At 42.6% G+C, this 17470-nt stretch overlaps 2 protein-coding genes across 3 annotated transcripts; one reads left to right on the top strand and one right to left on the bottom strand.

Annotated features, from left to right (window-relative positions):
- Nucleotides 1–611: 611 nt before the first annotated feature.
- On the top strand, nucleotides 612–2908 carry LOC119321056 (cyanate hydratase-like). Its single transcript, XM_037594910.1, has 4 exons — nucleotides 612–889; nucleotides 1628–1699; nucleotides 2200–2308; nucleotides 2664–2908. Exons 1-4 carry the CDS (start codon nucleotides 612–614, stop codon nucleotides 2706–2708), a joined length of 504 nt encoding a protein of 167 aa, XP_037450807.1. The 3' UTR covers nucleotides 2709–2908.
- A 937-nt stretch (nucleotides 2909–3845) lies between these two features.
- On the bottom strand, nucleotides 3846–17036 carry LOC119321042 (DExH-box ATP-dependent RNA helicase DExH1-like). 2 transcript variants are annotated; one of them, XM_037594894.1, is made up of 16 exons: nucleotides 16740–17036; nucleotides 16040–16185; nucleotides 15662–15761; nucleotides 15378–15581; nucleotides 15181–15276; nucleotides 11705–11980; nucleotides 9868–10071; nucleotides 9638–9790; nucleotides 9294–9386; nucleotides 8296–8510; nucleotides 7595–7754; nucleotides 7231–7504; nucleotides 6941–7133; nucleotides 5416–5602; nucleotides 4897–5265; nucleotides 3846–4367 (listed from the first exon to the last, which is right to left on the bottom strand). In XM_037594894.1, the coding sequence occupies exons 1-16, from the start codon at nucleotides 17031–17033 to the stop codon at nucleotides 4236–4238; spliced, it is 3096 nt and encodes a 1031-aa protein (XP_037450791.1). In that variant the 5' UTR covers nucleotides 17034–17036; the 3' UTR covers nucleotides 3846–4235. The 2 variants fall into 2 exon arrangements, with proteins under 2 accessions (XP_037450791.1, XP_037450796.1); XM_037594899.1 differs by having other exon boundaries at nucleotides 3853–4367; nucleotides 15662–15765; nucleotides 16740–16870.
- Nucleotides 17037–17470: the final 434 nt, after the last annotated feature.

Here is a 17470-nt window from a genome sequence, read left to right on the forward strand (position 1 = left end):
TCGCTCCGGCTTGGGAGGTTCTGCGGCAGCCGTATGCAGAAACGCAGACAGTCTTTTCTTGGGTAGTTCGGCTATGATCATCCATGGAATCAAGGAGGTTGCAGCGCTAGAAGCGATCGCCTGTCGCGAAGCTATCTTGCTGAGGATTTGCTACTTCAAGATTTTATTGTTGCCTCCGACTCGAAACAAGTGATAAACGACATTGAGAAGGGAACGAACAGTACCTATGAACACATTATCAAGGAGGTCAAGCATCGAGCGTCAAACTTCAATTGCAGATTCATCTTCGAAGGCCGAGCAACGAATACCGGGGCAGATAGACTAGCTAAAATTTTGAATTCTCTGGACTAGGGGCGCCATGTTTGGTTTTAACCCCACTGTATTTTTTGCATCCGGCTCCATGTGGCTTTTGATCAATAAAATTTAGCTATTATCCTAAAAAAAGTTAGGGAGGAAAAATAAAACTTTCCCCGTCGTTTCGCCGCCAATTACAGCCACACACCCACCACGAGTGTACAGTCAGAGATCCACTGCCGTGCCTCACCTTCCCACACCCACGATTTCGTCGAGCACCTCGCGAGCAAAGCAGGCAGACGGCGGACGGATAAATCATGGAGGAGAGCGGCGCGAGCGCGGCGGCCGTAGTCCCTCGGCTGTTGGCGGCGAAGGAGGAGTCCGGGAAAAGCTTCTCGGACATCGCGGCCGAGACGGGGCTCACCAACGTTTACGTCGCGCAGCTGCTGCGCCGCCAGGCGCAGCTGAAGCCCGACATGGCGCCCGCGTTCCGGGCGGCCGTCCCGGCGCTCACCGACGAGCTCGTGGAGCTCATGATGCGGCCGCCTTTCCGGTCCTACCACCCGGACATCGTCCACGAGCCAGCCATATACAGGTGCCTACCTCGTGCCGACCGCCCAGTCTTGTCCCACTCCCAAGGCCCTTGTAGTTATCTCCGATTTCCATCTCGAACTCGGTGTAGGGGGCGTGCGATTACTGCCAGCTACTTCAAACACTGCCTATAGCGCATGATGTTGTAAAACAAAGTGATAGCTTAAATGTCAGCGAAAAAATGGAAGAATATTGTCTCTTCTGCTGAATCTGAATGAAGACATGACGAGGGAGGGATAGTTGCTAAAATTCCACAATGTTTAACAAACAGCAACCTTCTCCCATCCAGCTCTTTGGTATTTGTGTCAACTCTAATCTTCCGTTCTTTGTATAAACTCAAAACTCAAATGGGATGTTCTGTGCCTAAGTTCTTACTCAACAGTAGAAGAATAAATTTTACCATATGTTGATAGTTACTGATGCCTCTGTCTTTCCTCGGAATCTCTAGCTTCTGTACTTTGCTTGTTGCACTTGATAATCCACTTTGGGACAACAGTCTGGCACAGTTGTACCATGCTGTTTTTGTCCAGAGTAGGTGTATCACTATTTTTCTTTGTTTCTAATCACATCGGTTTAGCTTATTTTGTTCCAATTTATCCGGATGGCACATTATTTCCGGGTTCCACATGTTTCATTGATGCTTTCCCTTCGCACAAATGTTTCACTTAATTATTGGAAGATACATTTCACTGAAATTAATGCTACAATATGGACTAACTTTGTTATATTATAATGTACACAGATTGAATGAAGCTGTTATGCATTTTGGAGAGAGCATCAAGGAGATCATCAATGAGGATTTTGGTGATGGAATGTAAGAAACCGACCTATACTTAGTTGCATTAGTTCCTGATTGCTAGGCATGAGAAATGTTTATTGATAAAGTGTTACTTTGTTGCTTTCTCAAAAAGGAGAGTGCTACTTTGTTGAATTTGTGCTGTGCTTATTGGACCCATGCACACTTTTGTTGCACTTTTCGATTTATTTCGTGTCTATAAATAATGGTGTTCTACTGTAACCTAGAATTTCTGTTAGAACTTGAGATGATTTAGATTCTCTCATTTGTTTGCGTGAAAAAACAGTTGTATTCCAAGCCTGTCTGAAATGTGGGCATCTCTCAATTCTTCTTCTTTTTTTTTTTTTGCGGGTAGTGCATCTTTCAATTCTAAGGATGTATTTTTTACTGGATCTTTGTTCAATAATCTATAATACTCCAAATAGTATTATGGAGATTGCAAAATTGATCTGCCTGTCTTATTACTCTCAATAATCTTTCCATGTCTTATTGCTTTATTTAAATGCTTTCAATTGCAGCATGTCGGCTATAGACTTCTACTGTTCAGTTGACAAGATTCAAGGGGCTGATGGAAAAGATCGTGTGGTGGTCACATTTGATGGGAAGTATCTGCCTTACACCGAGCAGGTCTGTTACTTTTTTTGGAGGTTTCTTTTGTTCCTGATAAGCCAATGATGCTTAGTTTGCATTCATAGGCATATGAAGCAGGTGCCTTCTGTACGGAAAATTTTGTTACATAATGATGAGTTTACCTGCTTGAAGTGATGCTTGTTCGATTGTTCCTGCCAGTGATCCATTAGTAAATATGACTGCCAGTGATCCATTCATAGATATTGGAGTAGTAGATAGTTATTGAGTGTGGAGGCAGTTAAAAACTAATTATGATAATCGTTTTATGTTTTAAATCATGGTTTATTACACTACTTGCTCATTTGAATTTAGCAAGCAGTTAAGCATACAATTTTGTTTTCCACATATGCAGAGATCTGAACATATGATGTCAAGATTGAACCGGAATGCATCTTGAGATGGCTGGTGTTACGAAGAGGATGTATGTTCATGGTGTAACACATTGTGTGTTGCCTGATTCTACTTTAGACTTGGAAAAAAATGAATAATGGCTTTTCTGGCATGAATGACCGACAAATAAACGAACTTTCTACATGTATGCAGAATTATTTGTTAAAAATGTGGTTTATATCATCATTCTTCGCTCTGTTAAGTGAATTATATTTTTCATGAATTGTTTAGCCTTTGGTTTGATGTGCTGAAATAAAAATGTTTTCCCTAGGAAATGTAATTTGATGGAATATTTCATCGTGTGCCCTTTGACCCCCGACATGGACCATGCCGTTGAGATGACAAGTGTTAAGTCATGGCTTTCGGAATTGGTTTGGGGAGGTAGAAGATGATGTTGGATTGTTGGGAACAAATTTCAGATGAAAGATCACCATCCATGCTGCTGTTAGAAACCATCCTGACTGAGCCTTTTTTCTTTCAAAGAAGGATTGGGACATACCTACAGGGTTGGCTCTCAGGCGCATCTGCTCCCTTGGTGAACAGTAAAGTCAAAACAAAATAGAAAAATTCAGAAAAAACTGAAAGTTTTTTGCATGGAAGATGTTCGAGTGGATGATGACCTTCTCAAATTCGGATCTACGAGAAAGTTTACTATTTATGCACTGTCTAGACCGATTTTGACTTTTTTGCCACGAGCTCTCTCATACTGCCTTCATCCCAAAATTCTTGTCTTAGATTTGTCTAGATACAGATGTATCTAATCTAAGACAAGAATTTTGAGACGGAGGGAGTATGTCGTAACAGGGTGAAATTTTGCCCGGACATCAGGCACTCAAACATCTTATTTGCTAGTATTTTTTGAGTTTACTGTTTATCGGGAGCAGATGAATATTCAGCATATTAACAAGGCTGCACTTAAGTACCAAAGCTACCGAGAGGTAAGAAAAAGTGAGGCCACTAATATTTAAGTCAGATGTGTAACTTGTCCCTAATATTTTCATCAAGAAGACCTGGTTGTACTTTCTAATATTATTAAGGTTGTGTGCTTCTGACTTCTAACTACTTTGAAAAACGATGCTTCATTAATTAGGAAATACACTTTGGCTCATGGGTATAGGAGCACCTTATATGGGGAAAAAAATAGGAAATCCAAAAGGTCAAAAAGTTCTAAATCTTTTTTAGAAACAACCTTGACCTTCTATTGTACTCGTATAAAAACTTTCGCCAAGAAAAAACTCCCGTCAACTTCAGGGCAAACAAAAAACAAATTTTCAAGGACAAAAAGCATGAATAGTAACCTGTATATAGTGTTGTTTCTTTTGGCCCAAAATACCACTAAAGTCATTCCTTGGGGAAACTTTATTTTTTTGACATTTTTTGGAATTACTAAAAATATCCATATCAGGTGCGCCTAAACCTGAGAGCCAAAGGTGCTTGTCCAAGCATAAGGTACTAGAGAATACAGATATCACAAAGTCTTGGAACGGGTTTCATTTAGTTGAGGAATTGCCTTCTGAACGTGTATATGTAGCAGCTAGTGGTAAATGTTTTGACTGTGCAACAGTTCTATGGCCGCAGCCACAACCCCTTTCCCTTCCGAAAAGATGTCAAGTGCAGGTTCCTCAATCTTCCTCTGAAGGAGTTTGTCCAATTCACCTCTTAATCTCTGTCAAGTAAAAGGAACATCTCTCATTACAGGAAAAAAAATGGGTTTAATGCAATAATATTATTTACTCCCTCCATCTCATAATATAAGAGCGTTTTTGATACTACACTAGTGTCAAAAACACTCTTATACTATGGGACGGAGGGAGTACATAAATATCCGGTATTTCTCCATCCATAGCCAAAGCAAACCAGAGCATTAATCGGGTAAACTGAAAATTTTAGCTGAAAAATAAGCTATTTTATTCACTGAAATGAACTTGATTGCAATATAGCAGTAAAACCAGATATCAGTCATTCCAACTACTATGATAACCACACCAAGCTTACGGTTATACGAACTAAGCTTGTATAACAAGGAATCTAGATCAAGCAACAAGTACAGACACAAAATTACCATTAAAAGAACCGACAGCTAAAGTTTCATGTCACCTCTTTGTTGCTGAACGAACACTCGAATTTACTTAACACTATATTTATAAAAGAGAAAAGGTTCAAGAAGCAAGCTATTGTTGAGAAGTTGGTCATACCTGGATCAACTCTATGATACGCTTTGGTGCAGAGAAATGAAGATACCCCCCAAGCATCTCGATGCCTTCTCCGGTGTTACTTGGTCTTAAGGAACCACCAAAAAGTAGAAGAGCATAATCTGATATGTTTGTGGAGTCCCTCACATAAATGCTAGCAGTTTTCACCTTCTCACTGTAAACCAGATAAGGCAATGGGAATTGCTGCACTCCTGCATTGACTGATGATGGGTGAATGTCCACCTTTCCGACATCTTTGGTGTAGAATGCTGTCCTCTTGCCCCGTCTTTTGCACTGTATGACATTTGGGTAAAGCCCAGCACATAAAACAGCAGAAACCATCTCCAGATCCTTGCCATAATGGTTATATGCCTGAAATTTTAGCACGGAATAATCGTAATGGAAACTGAAGCTCTTCAGTTGAAAAGTAGATAAAATGGTGCACTGGAATGAAAAAACATAGATAACTACATAGGTCACAGAATTACTTATGGAATGCAAGAGAGATCTAGGGTTACAAACCTTCACTCCTCTTGTCTTACTAACAAATCCAATATCAGAAAGTAGATCAAAAAATTGATTTCGCATGCCATCCATCATCTTCAGGGTCATAGGAGACAGAAAATTTTCCCAACAGAAGGAACGCTCCCTTCCACTGCGTTTTGCTTCCTTCCATGCTTCAAATGCCTTAAGAAGGGCAATATGATCACTGGCAAAAGAGGTCGCAGGAAACTATCAGTGTGCCTTAAACAACTTCAGCGTAAAACTTTTTGCAGGCGATGCTATCATTGGCAAGTGATACTATGCGCTCCCTATCCTGGTTCTATCATTCCTTATCCTGTGACTCCTCCTGGGTCAAGCTTTCTAGCATGTAGCAACCAGTAAATAATACTCGCCCCGTTTCACCAATGCCCTGGACTAGGCCCCTTTCCAATACTCACTCCGTTTCACCATATGTCCTGGACTAGGCCCCTTTCCAATATACATGTCCATTGAGGAAATCAAGAGTGTAGTTATTGCATTTTTTGCGTTTGTACCTGTTAGAGTTATATTTATGATGCCCTTTGGCTTTCTGTATTTTGGCCTTTGGCCTCCCACCTGTACTTGTAAATATGATGGCTTTGGCCTCCAGATAATACTAAGTTGCATGTTCCTAACATGGTATTAGAGCTTTAGTTTTTTTTTAGCACGCGCAACTCGTGCTCTCTTGATCCAATCTCTCGCACCGCCGTCCAGCTTCCGGACGGTTGCCGTCCGACCCCCACGATATCTTCCGCCAGATCCCGTTGCCCTCGTGCGGAAGTCTACTGGAGCGTCGCCAGGCCGCCCGCCTGCTGCTGGAGGAGGAGCGCAGCAGCCAAGGATCCGCCCACGTGCTGCTGGTGCTTTGCTAGGCACGGCGCGTGGTCTGCACCCGTGTGGTCAACACCACTGCATCAATCAGCCGCCTGCTGCTCCCGGTTTTTCCTGTCGCGGGATCCGCCCCCGGCTGAATTGGTCCGACAGTTGCGGGTCCCCTCCGCCGCTAGTCAGCCGACTGGCCGCGGCCTCGCGGCTTCTACGCCGGCCACCGCCCCCTCCCGTCCCACAGCTTCTCCGTCGGCCACCTCCTCCTCCCGGCCCGTGGCCCTGCGAATTCGACGGGGATTTGGCCACCGGCTTCCCAGGCTGCCGTCACCGGCCGCCGGCCCCATCCGCCTGTCACCGCTGGCCGCCCGTTCGGCCCCGCCCTCTCCGCTTCCTAACAGTACCTCTATTTAATTGCTTTGCATTTGCAAACTGCTTATTTAAGGTTATCATCTATTAAAATATCCTTAGATTTAGTGATTGCTTGGCTTGTGCGCATGGTAGGCTGGGGACAGATATAGTGAAACAGGGGGAATGCTACATAGGCACCATAAATGAAGCAGCACTTGATGGTACTGAAGAAATAACAGGCAAAACAACATCAAACTAAAACCATAATTTCTGTAATATTGGTTGTCAAAAAACACTTCTACATGCTTCCTCACGAAATATCAATGTGATATAAGCTTATAAAAATTACCTGCAGGAGTCACCAGCAAATGATCTTTTGACAGCATCTGCTTCTTCTTTTCTATCAATTGGGAGCACAAATGGATTACGATAAGCAAGAGCAGCAGCAATTGTTAATGCAGGATCCAGGCACTGGAAGACGGATCCAATGAGCAGCATCTTTCCAATGTTTGGATCCAGTGGTAGTGTACATAGATGTCGTCCTGCATAAATCAAAGAAGTTGGGCAAAAATAAATAAAAACACATACAATAAAATTTAAGAAGTAGTACAATTGAACGGTGGCAGTAAAACTTTGTACCTAAATAAGTGAGCTCCTCCAAATCATCCAGCGCTCCAATGGTTTTCAGAAGCTCAATTGCATTCTTAACAGAGAGCGGATCTGGGGGTTGCAGTGACTTGGCTAAGAAAGAAGCAACTGCTCCAAGCTGTAAGCTTTTGATAGTAAGGCACAGTTCTTGCAGAGGCGTCCTAAGAATTTCAGGCAGCTGAAACTGAGGCATGGCAGCATGAATGACTTTCGGGTACAACCTATAGCAAACACCTGGCTGAACACGGCCTGCACGGCCTCGCCTCTGTGTAAATTAGGAAAGTCATCAACGACAACTGTTATTGGATATTCAGTTTTGCCAGAAAAGTGGGTAACATGGTCCATGGTAACGTACCTGATGAGCAGAGGCTTTTGATATCCACGATGGTAGAAGGCACGCTAGCTTATTCAAGGCATCATAACTTGTCTCCTTCGCTTTACCACAATCAATTACATACACAACATCATCTATTGTAATACTGCTTTCTGCAATATTTGTCGCCAGAACAATTTTTCTGCAAATTACATATGTAGTAGATATAAAACAGTTAATGGCATTAACCATTAGGATTTAGGACAACTTGCTCAAATGAACTTAGAACTTGTTGCACGAGTAGATAACAAAGAACAAATTGCATTGATTAAAAAATAAAATAAAATATCTATTTAACAGCACACAATAATAATAATAAAACCTACGTCAAATGTGAGGGTAAGAGAGAAAATAGCTTAAGTGGCAGCAGATAGTTTAAAAGGAAACTGAGAGGGAAAATGTGGAAGTTGCTATATGGCATATGTAAAATCATCACCAAAATTTTGTACTTTCAGTAGCTCCTTCCCAGCCATAATTTTACCTACGGGCTTGCTAACACATACTTCTACCATTAAATACACTGCCACCAATGGAGGTGTGACACTGAGAAAGTGAGAAGCTATGCAAGTAGGAAGACAGAAGTATGTCTGCAACACATTACCCATATGTAAAAGCAAAATCATATCCATAGCACATAATCCAGATCAAATGTTTCTATATAATACACCTAGGTGACTAATTACCTCATATTAGCTGGTGCTCTGTCAAAAATTTCACGCTGATTAACAGTTGGCATAGAGCCATGCAGTGGGAGAACTAGGAATTTATTGGAATTGCCAAGCAGATTATTCCCTTTAATCTTGTCCAAAAGTTTTGAAATTTCGTCCCAACCAGTAAGGAATACAAGGATTGCACCTTCTCCTTCATGACGACAGATATACTCAATCGTACCTTCCACCTAAAAATGTCAACATAAAGTAATAAATATTAGCAGCATAGATAGGTTACTAAATGGTATTAGGATATCATGAAATGCAGGTTATCTTTCAGAGAGATATCAAGTGCATCACACAACTAGGCGACATCATAAATCACTTCTGGTTTGTGGTACCAAATTCACATGAAAAAAATCTGGGAGAAAATTGTCTAGATGCATTTCTTGATTTACTATAAGTCCATAACTATGTATATGATGGATAGCAAGCTTCTTGTTTTGGTCTCTTCTAATTTGTTTTGAGTGAAGTTAAAGTTACAAAGGGTGAAGAAAATTCTTAAAGCACTTCTCACTAGTTTCCACCATGTTTGCAGACAGAGAAGTTCCAATATTTGCATCATACATATCAGCACATAACTACACGTATTTGCGTCTAACAGTAGATATTATACTATTCCATGTGTTTCCTTATGCCCTTTCCCCTCTTGATCAATTTCAATAACGGGGAAGTTGATCCAGTACATCTGTTAATACAAGAATAAGCCCTTCCGATTCCGATACCAAAGAAGTTGGTCCAAGACCATTAGATCTGCTAATACCTGATGGAATAATTAACAACAGGCAATTAGCTGGTCATTTTTAGAAACATCGCTGATATATCTCCACTTAACTGCAATCACTCGTACATATATGGAACTGGATCTCCTCCACTAAACTCCCAATATCTAAGGACTTCCAGGTTCCATCTACTAGTGCGATCAAATAAATGCACATGAAAATAACCAGTTCAGATCTGAGAATACATACAAGGCTCAAATCCAGTTCAGTGACAGACCAAGCTTCAAGGGATTGCCTTGTTGTAATGCTGTAGTTTCCATATTCCTTACTAATGTCGACGTCCTGGGAAAAAAAAAGTGAGCAACCAAAACTATTGACCCTCCTAGTTTTAAAGGATAGGGAATCAAGCATGTCTGACTTTTTGCAATATGTTTTCCACACTTCAGTTTAGTGTTAACAAATTAGTTATCTGCATTAGCAACAGTAGAGCTAAATCATCTAAATATTGGCCATCTCAGAACTTTTGATCCCTGACATCAACACTGAATTACGAAACTACAACGGGCAAGATTAGAAAAGTAACTCAAGTTTACCTCGAAAATATCAGCCAATGGATCATTCTTAACTGAAGCAAGTCTCTTTTTTCTTGAATTTCCTTGAAAATTATCACGTTCAGACTTGATTTTGTATTGGGTCTTTTCCAAAATATCTTCCAGAAATAACTCAGCAACAGGAAAAGTGAACCCCTGCTCAAAACACCTCGATGTAAGTATAATGCACAAAAATCACTTCAACGGGTACCGTTTACGAAAGGTTACAGTACCGGAATATGCATAATTGGGGCATCTCCAAAGTATTTGGAAAATAGTTCAGCATTTATTGTTGCACTCATCAATACAAGGCGAAGGTCAGGACGCCTTGGCAGAAGGTCCCGTAAAATGATGATGAGAAAATCTTCACTCATGCCACGTTCATGAATTTCATCAACTAGTAAATGACTTACACCAACTAAGTCTGGCTCCTGAACCTGCGACACATAGTGTTTGCATTGAATGTAAGTGCAATAACACCAAAATGACTGAACATTTGGAAATTAAACAAGCAATTCAATTTGATTTGCCAAATCTCAAGATGCACTATAGTCTATAGCAAATGAAGACCCCTGCAGTAAATATCTTTGCATAATTAAGGTCACATGTGTACAAGTTAACAGTAGCTACAGTTGTGATATGATTGGATCATTGGAGTGCTAGAAATCACACAATATTTGACTAGTTTTGGATACATCTTCTGTAAAGGAACCAGGATCATGTGCATGGGTGATCAAATAATTTGCACAACAAAACCTCAATTCTTTCACATCTCAAAAAAGAAAAAAACTATTGTGTCCGCTTGTGTCAAAATCGAGAAGTGTCCATTGCCAGTGTAATCTACTTTAGTCGAGAAGTATTCAATTTCCAATACTCAGTTTCACAATATCTTTTATCACACCACCGCCCACCGTGCACCCAGATCAACGAAAGACTAAATCCAAGATAAAGTTAATAAAAAATGGCATACACTAGAATCAGAATGTCGTGCTACAACCACTAAACATCTTCCAAAGCATTAAAGTAGAGATAGATAGTAGAGACCATGAATTACACTCTTGGTTTCCCCAATGGACAGATACTTTGACAGAGACTCACCAGAGTAGTTTAAAAAATCAGACCGCTGAAGCTACTGGTTCGCAGGTCTAACCGCCGGCACAGAAAGTTTGATAAAGGCAAAAAGAAATATTATAGCTCATTGATTTTCAAGTTTATAGAAAATTTGACTCCGTGAGCTACTCTGTTCTTGGCCTCGGGGAAGTCTCCGTTTCTATTGAGGGGATCAAGAGCGTGATTCTTGCAATATTTGCACTTTTGACCCTATTTAATTGCTTCCCGAATTGCTGATTGGTTGTAGTCTGTTAGTTAATTCTTGTATTAAGTTATTTTAGATTTATAGCATCCTTGGGATGTGCACATGGTGGGCTGAGGACAGATATAGCAAAACAGAGGGAGCAGGTAATAGAAGTTATACTGGCTAACTTAGTCAAAGCAATGCAGGCAAGTTGGTGGTGGGCCTCCAAAGTCCAAACATGCATGGGAAGGTGGGGCAAGAGTCTTGCATTTGATTCCTGCGTGTGACAACCCGTTAACCAGTAGTTGAATCACTGTTTTTATGGGTAAAACGGTCTTTTAAGAGGACTGAACCGGTCAAGGTGCCACTCGGTTTTTTCTGGTCAGATCGCTGGTCCGGTACAGTTTTTAAAACTAGGCTGCCAAGGCTAGTGACAGTTATAGCGAAACAGAGGGAGTGCTGAACATGCAACTGCACCACAAATTCAGATCATAATAGCCATAGGCTTTGTAATGTTGCATATATAATGAAGCTTAAATTCCTTGGAGTATTTGAATAAACCTGGAGAAAGATTATACAGCTACAACCATATGCATAAATCAAGCTACGATCAAACCAAAAGTTCTAAGATACGCAGAAAGCAATAAATGGACAACAAACAAATAACAAGGCGATATATACAATTCACAGTAAGAAAATCGACAAAACAAACAACGCAAAAATGACGTGGTGTGGTAAGTCACTCATGCATATGCAAATCTATCTGTCAGTCATACCAGTTTTCGAAGCAAAACTCCTGTCGTGCAGAAGAGCAGTCGTGTTTGTGTGGAACGTTTTGATTCAAGGCGAATCTGGTATCCAACAGTCTCACCAAGCTCTTCACCTCTCTCAGATCCTACACGTGCTGCAACCGATATGGCAGATATACGGCGGGGTTGAGTACATATTATGCTGCAATCAGCACCACGAAGGTTATCTATCTCCTCTTCTAGTATGAACTGCGGAAGCTGTGTTGTTTTACCACAACCTGTCTCACCAGATATGACCAAAACCTGAAACAGTAAAGTCAGTAAGAAAATAAATTAAATGGCCGTAATAACAAGATCAACTATAGAGCCCAACTGTACAGGCAGTATTAAGAATATAGTAATGAATATCACCAGATAGCAAAGATGAACAAAAATAAACGACAGTGCGACCTTAACTCTGCCAGCATTAAGTACAAAATATCTAAACCTGTGACATTGACTTGACCATGAGATTCAAGTTAATTTAACTGCGCCAAATCATTCAAAAAACTAGCAACCAATTTTACTGGTTACTAAGGATATAAAGCAGAGTGTTAGGAAAACACAGTTTCAGTATATGATGTCACGTGCTAGAATTGGTACCATCCCTAAAGACTGATTAGTGACAAGGCTCAGGGTATAGCTCTGAGGAAAGAGGGCTGATTCACCAAGGTGATGGGGATTGAGAGGGAGAGTGGGTTCGAGAGAACATAAGATCTTTGCTGGTTTATTCACGTTCACTGGATAATCCATATGGACTACATGGTGTACCTTTTATAGAGAAGACTGGACTTGATGCCTAGGAACAGAATCCTGATTATCCTAACAAACCATAGCTTTATCTTCCTAACTAAATGGATCTCTTTCCTAGCTAAGTCCTTACTAACTGCATAACTAATGGGCTAAGGGCTGAATGCACGCCTCTGACATTACACCAGCCCTTTTGAACAGCTCATCCTCGAGCAGTGGTTGCCACAGTTGGAGGCTTAGAGCCCAAGGGAGTCCCCCAAATTGTTGATAGATTCCACCTTCGTCTCGTGTGGCTAAAGCAAAACAACCAAGCTGCATACATGCATTTATGTGGCCTAGTTTGGAGGCCTGCTTGCTGCTGTTCATTGTGTTGACCTGCATAGGAGTTGTGTGATCTGCCCCTTTGTTTGAAGTAGAAGCTCAAGCCCAACAAGGAATTCCCATGAGCCTTAGGGTTTGGATGAAGGGACACAAGGAATGGTTCATCACTTGCTGCCAGCATAAAGAGCTGTGACACTGCTGCTACCCTATGGAGGAGTGTCGCTGCAAACAGAAGCATCGTCACTGGCTTGGGCAGAGCAGCCGTTGCTTTGAGGAGAAACATCTCGCTCTCGTGGCTGCATTCCAGCTGTTGCTGCTAGGAAGGGTACAACCGCCACAGCTGGCTGTGTGGCCACCGCGAGAGAACTCTGCCACCACTGCTGTTGTGTGCATCACTGCCATCGAGATTGATTGCATGGCTGCCTCTGGAAGGCACTCCATCACTGTTGCTGGAGTTTGCCCTGCCGCCGCTGCAGGTTGCACTACTGCTGCTTCTTGTAGGTGCAGGCTTTGCTGCTGCCCGTAGACGCGGGAGTGGACTATGTTGTCCTCCAGATGGCCAGAAATTTCAGCGATACATCTGTCTGGAGTGGCTTGTGGAGGCCAACCACGAGCAGATCCACCTAGTGGTTGTTTGGATACGGAGCGTTAGCCACGAGTATATAGAAAATCAGTTTTTAGCCTATTTTTAACAAAACCCCATTTTACAATCTTTTTTATCAAGAAAGAGTATATGGAAAATTATGTTTGGGTCAGGAAAGTAACAAGTCGATGATTTATTGTTCCTTGTTTGGATAGCGATTAGCCTATTCTCTCGTATGTCAGGCGTGATCTCTTCCTGCTTTCCCCACTCGGCCGCCATTGACAATCTTCCAAGATCCAGCCTAGAACTCCTTCGTTGCTGCTGCTCGCGTCCGCTCCGTCCACAAGGATCCCGTCAGCGGTCGCCGGCGGGCTCTTCCCCAAGTCACGGAGGTTGTCACCCCGAGCATAGAATCTGCCGTGGGCTGCTGCTTCCAGTTGACCAACACGATTCCACGTGCAGCCGCCGGCAGGGCGTTTACGCTGGTCGCCGAGCTCGTCTTCCCCGCAAAGACTACCCTGGGCTGCTCCATGTCGTTGCCGCGGAACTACTCCGCCGTCGTGGTATCGTGCGCGCATTCATTGCAGTCAAGCACACATCTGCTGCCATGCCGGGGCTATACAACGAGCGTCGGGGAGTCACACTCCTGTCTCTTGAGGGCAGCAGACAGCGCATAGTGCCGTCGGGGAGGACCACGAGGTCGCCTCTCCATCCGCCGCCGCCGTCCAGCGTCCGCCACCGTCCGTCGTGGCTGCCGCAAATCAGGGCGCCGGCGTTGGCGCCAGCTCCAGCCTTGTGGTGGAGGAAGGCGTTCTTCTCTATGAAGATCCACGGCACGCCACACAACACAAGTCAGGACCTGTTTTTGTAAAACGCGTTTGCACAAAAACGTCTCGGAGCCATTTTTCCAAAAACGCAAAATCTGAGTATTACGAGAACCAAGTTTTTCTTATCTAAGGATTAGTTAGATTAGCCAAACAAAGTTTTAGTTTGTTAGGCCCTGAAACACGTTTTAGCTAACCGGTTCTCTAAAAACTAGCTATCCAAACAAGGCACTAGTGCCACTCGGAGAGCCCTCAGCACCTGCATATGGAAGTAAGAAATTGCTCAATGTACTCATCCACACAGGTCTGCTGCATAATCTTGATGGTGCCAAGCAGTTGGGATAGCGCATTTGCTTCCCCTTGTGCTCCTCCCGCATTCGCCTTGCCTGCCCTTCCTTTTGGTCGAAACAGCTTTGCCCAACGTATTTGTCAGATTGGATTGGTTTTCACCTCGAGTGTTGGTGGATAGGGTCATAGGGTCATGGGAGGTCGGAGAGCTTGCTGTTGACAATGCCCTCCAGGTCTCCACATCTTCCTGGGACAGATGATCCCAATGCCTTGCACGTGATGCTAGAATTGGTACCCTTGCTAAGACTAGTCAATGTGAAACGGTTGAGGGTAAAGCTCTGAGAAGCGAGGGTTGGTCGGCCATGGTGTCGGGGATGAAAGGGGGAGAAGGTTGACGGCGGGAATCTTTGCTGGTTTATTCTAATTTATTGGATAATCCATATGAGGTATACAGTGTCCCTTTTATAGGGAAGACTCAACTTGATGCAAAATCCTCCTAGCACACCATATCTTTAGCTTCCTAACTAAACCGATCTCTTCCAGTCTTCCCTAACAAAATGGATATCCTTACAAACTACATAGCCAAATTGTATTTATATCACTAGTGGGCTAAGGGCTGAGAATCTTTGAGAATGTATGTGAATATATTCATCTAAATAGATCAAACTTGGAAACATCTTATAGTTCTTACTTCGTACCTGATTAGCTGCTACTGCTTTCAAAAACTCCTCTCTCGCTTTGAATGCTGGTAATTTTTCCCTGAAAGACTGCATTGATCTAGCACTTGGCATCATCTGAAACAAAATGTAGATGATGCAACTTTAGAATTTAAGGTTGCTCAATGTTCGATATTGATGGGGTCTGAGACAGTCACTAGAAAAATCACTGGTGATACCTTTTTTGATCTCTGCATATCCCTAAGCTGAAAACTTAGCTTCTGTTTATCAACATATGTTGTTGATTCAGCTATTGATGTGGATGTGCTGGGCAAAGATTGCCTCATTGAGACAGTGGATGTGCTAGCAGAAGCATTGTTATTTGACTGTGCCCTGGACAAAAGGTTTTCCACTCGTCTCTCTGTCTCATTGGACATCTTAATCTGTCCATAGTTCAAACACAAGTGTCAGTAAAAAAAACACATATATTGGTGTCCACTGTCACAAAGACACTGCATAACACCTCGTTTTGTGATGATCCATGCCTCTCATCAAGATCTGCTCGGTAATCAGGCAGTGGCACTTTGCTGAAAACAAGTGTCTTCCCTTTGTTGTATGCATTGCTATCTTCCCCAGGTTAAAACACAAAATAGAGAAACTATAATTCATCAGATTTCAAGTGTGATCAAAAGGTATAGCACAAAAGGCATAAAATGATCAACGTGAGAAAGTCAGATAGTCCTTCGTGTACAGGAGACATAACAATTAGAGTTAGTTGTAAATTACTTAATTTTGGTACCATCGATGAACTGATGACAGGAAGAATGCTGCATCTATCAATGGAAGTTAAGCATGATGGCGACGAGAGAAATAAGGCGCAGAATAGGTGTGCCGTCCTTACAAGTAAAGGCCGTGTCTCTGAGCAATATCTGCAAGTGTATTCTGTCCATCACGTCCGAAATTCTTCTTGACTACTAACTCCTGCTGAGATCCTTCTCTTAATTGCCCAATCGTATTCCACCACTCATGCTCATCGACCTTTTCCACCTGACCATTAGGCATTCACAAGAGTGCAGATCTTAAAAAATCAACTTAGACAAGAGCGGAAATTCTGTATGTAGTAAATAACTTTAAGAAATTGGGCAACTCAGTAAAGTCTCATGGGCCTAGTCGCCTAGACCTTGTGTGACCATACCATTGGGATGGAAATCAAGTAATTAACGTAGTTGAAACATGTTCCTAACAACACATTTGTACAGAACAAACATCAGAGGAGATGTGATGTATGTAGTCTAACTAGTGATTGTTCAAACTTCTGACAAGTAACACATCGGACAGCTAACTCCATGTGGGACCATTGCAGTATGTAGAATTGTAGGCTTTCACTCGATTGTCATGGCAGCAAATTAGCGATGACCCTGTGGACCAATCTACGGACCTAGATGGACGTTAGCTACATGATGATTCCAAGCTTTCGTACAAAAGAACACATTCCGAATCATAAGATACGCACGACAGCATGGAGCCACCACACGAAATACAAACTAAACAAACAGAACATCATCCAACCACGACGATGCGCACGGGAGTAGAGCCCTCACCTCTCCGGCCATCTGCCGCAGCCGCTCGGCGCGCCACTGAGGATCCCACCATCTCTGCTCACCACGGCCCCCGCCGCCGCCGCCACGGCCTCCTCTGCCTCCGCCGCCGCGCCCGCGCCCGCGACCACGCTGGGAGTTGGTGCCGCCGCCGCCGCCGCGCCCGCCGCGATACATGTTGGGAGTAGCTGCTGCGGTTGTGAGCGCCCTTAGGTTTCTGCGGGTGGTGGTGGCCGGGAAGGGGAAGCCGCTGCGGAACAGGAGACTGCCGCGGCAACCGGAAGTGTGGAGGAGCATCTGGGCCGGGGAGTGCACCTGCGCCTTCACCTATTTGGCGCCTTAAGCGCCAAATAGAGGCCATTTGGTACGGGGGCCACACTAGTTTCCTGTTCCGGGTTTTCATCGGGGTTTTTTGTTTTGTCTCAAAAAAAATCGGGGTTTTTTCTTCTTTTTCTTTTTCATTTTGTTTTTTCTGTTTTCACTTTTCAATTTCAATTTCACAAAGTTTTTTCAAATTTGTGAACTTTCTTGAATATCATGACATTTTTCTAATCACAAACTTTTGTCAAAGTTATGAACTTTTTCAAATCCGTGAACACTTTTCAAATTCATAAAAAAAATCACGAACATTATTTTTTCAAAATACATGAAGTTTTAAAAAATCATAAAAATATCAGATGTGTGAACATTTTTCAAATCCATGAACATTTTCCATACCCGTGGCCTTTTTTTAG

This window comes from Triticum dicoccoides, chromosome 1B (genome assembly GCF_002162155.2).
Source record: "Triticum dicoccoides isolate Atlit2015 ecotype Zavitan chromosome 1B, WEW_v2.0, whole genome shotgun sequence".
Classification (NCBI taxonomy): domain Eukaryota; kingdom Viridiplantae; phylum Streptophyta; class Magnoliopsida; order Poales; family Poaceae; genus Triticum; species Triticum dicoccoides.

What these genes read in the sequence shown, in the direction of transcription:
- LOC119321056 (XM_037594910.1), top strand. Translation starts at nt 612, where the DNA reads ATGGAGGAGAGCGGCGCGAGCGCGGCGGCCGTAGTCCCTCGGCTGTTG. An exon ending in CACGAGCCAGCCATATACAG is followed by an intron (nt 890 to 1,627) that starts GTGCCTACCTCG and finishes TAATGTACACAG; the next exon opens with ATTGAATGAAGCTGTTATGC. An exon ending in GAGGATTTTGGTGATGGAAT is followed by an intron (nt 1,700 to 2,199) that starts GTAAGAAACCGA and finishes TTTCAATTGCAG; the next exon opens with CATGTCGGCTATAGACTTCT.
- LOC119321042 (XM_037594894.1), bottom strand. Translation starts at nt 17,033, where the DNA reads ATGCTCCTCCACACTTCCGGTTGCCGCGGCAGTCTCCTGTTCCGCAGC. An exon ending in ATGGATCATCACAAAACGAG is followed by an intron (nt 15,582 to 15,661) that starts GTGTTATGCAGT and finishes AACTATGGACAG; the next exon opens with ATTAAGATGTCCAATGAGAC. An exon ending in CTGAACTGGATTTGAGCCTT is followed by an intron (nt 8,511 to 9,293) that starts GTATGTATTCTC and finishes TGACATTTTTAG; the next exon opens with GTGGAAGGTACGATTGAGTA.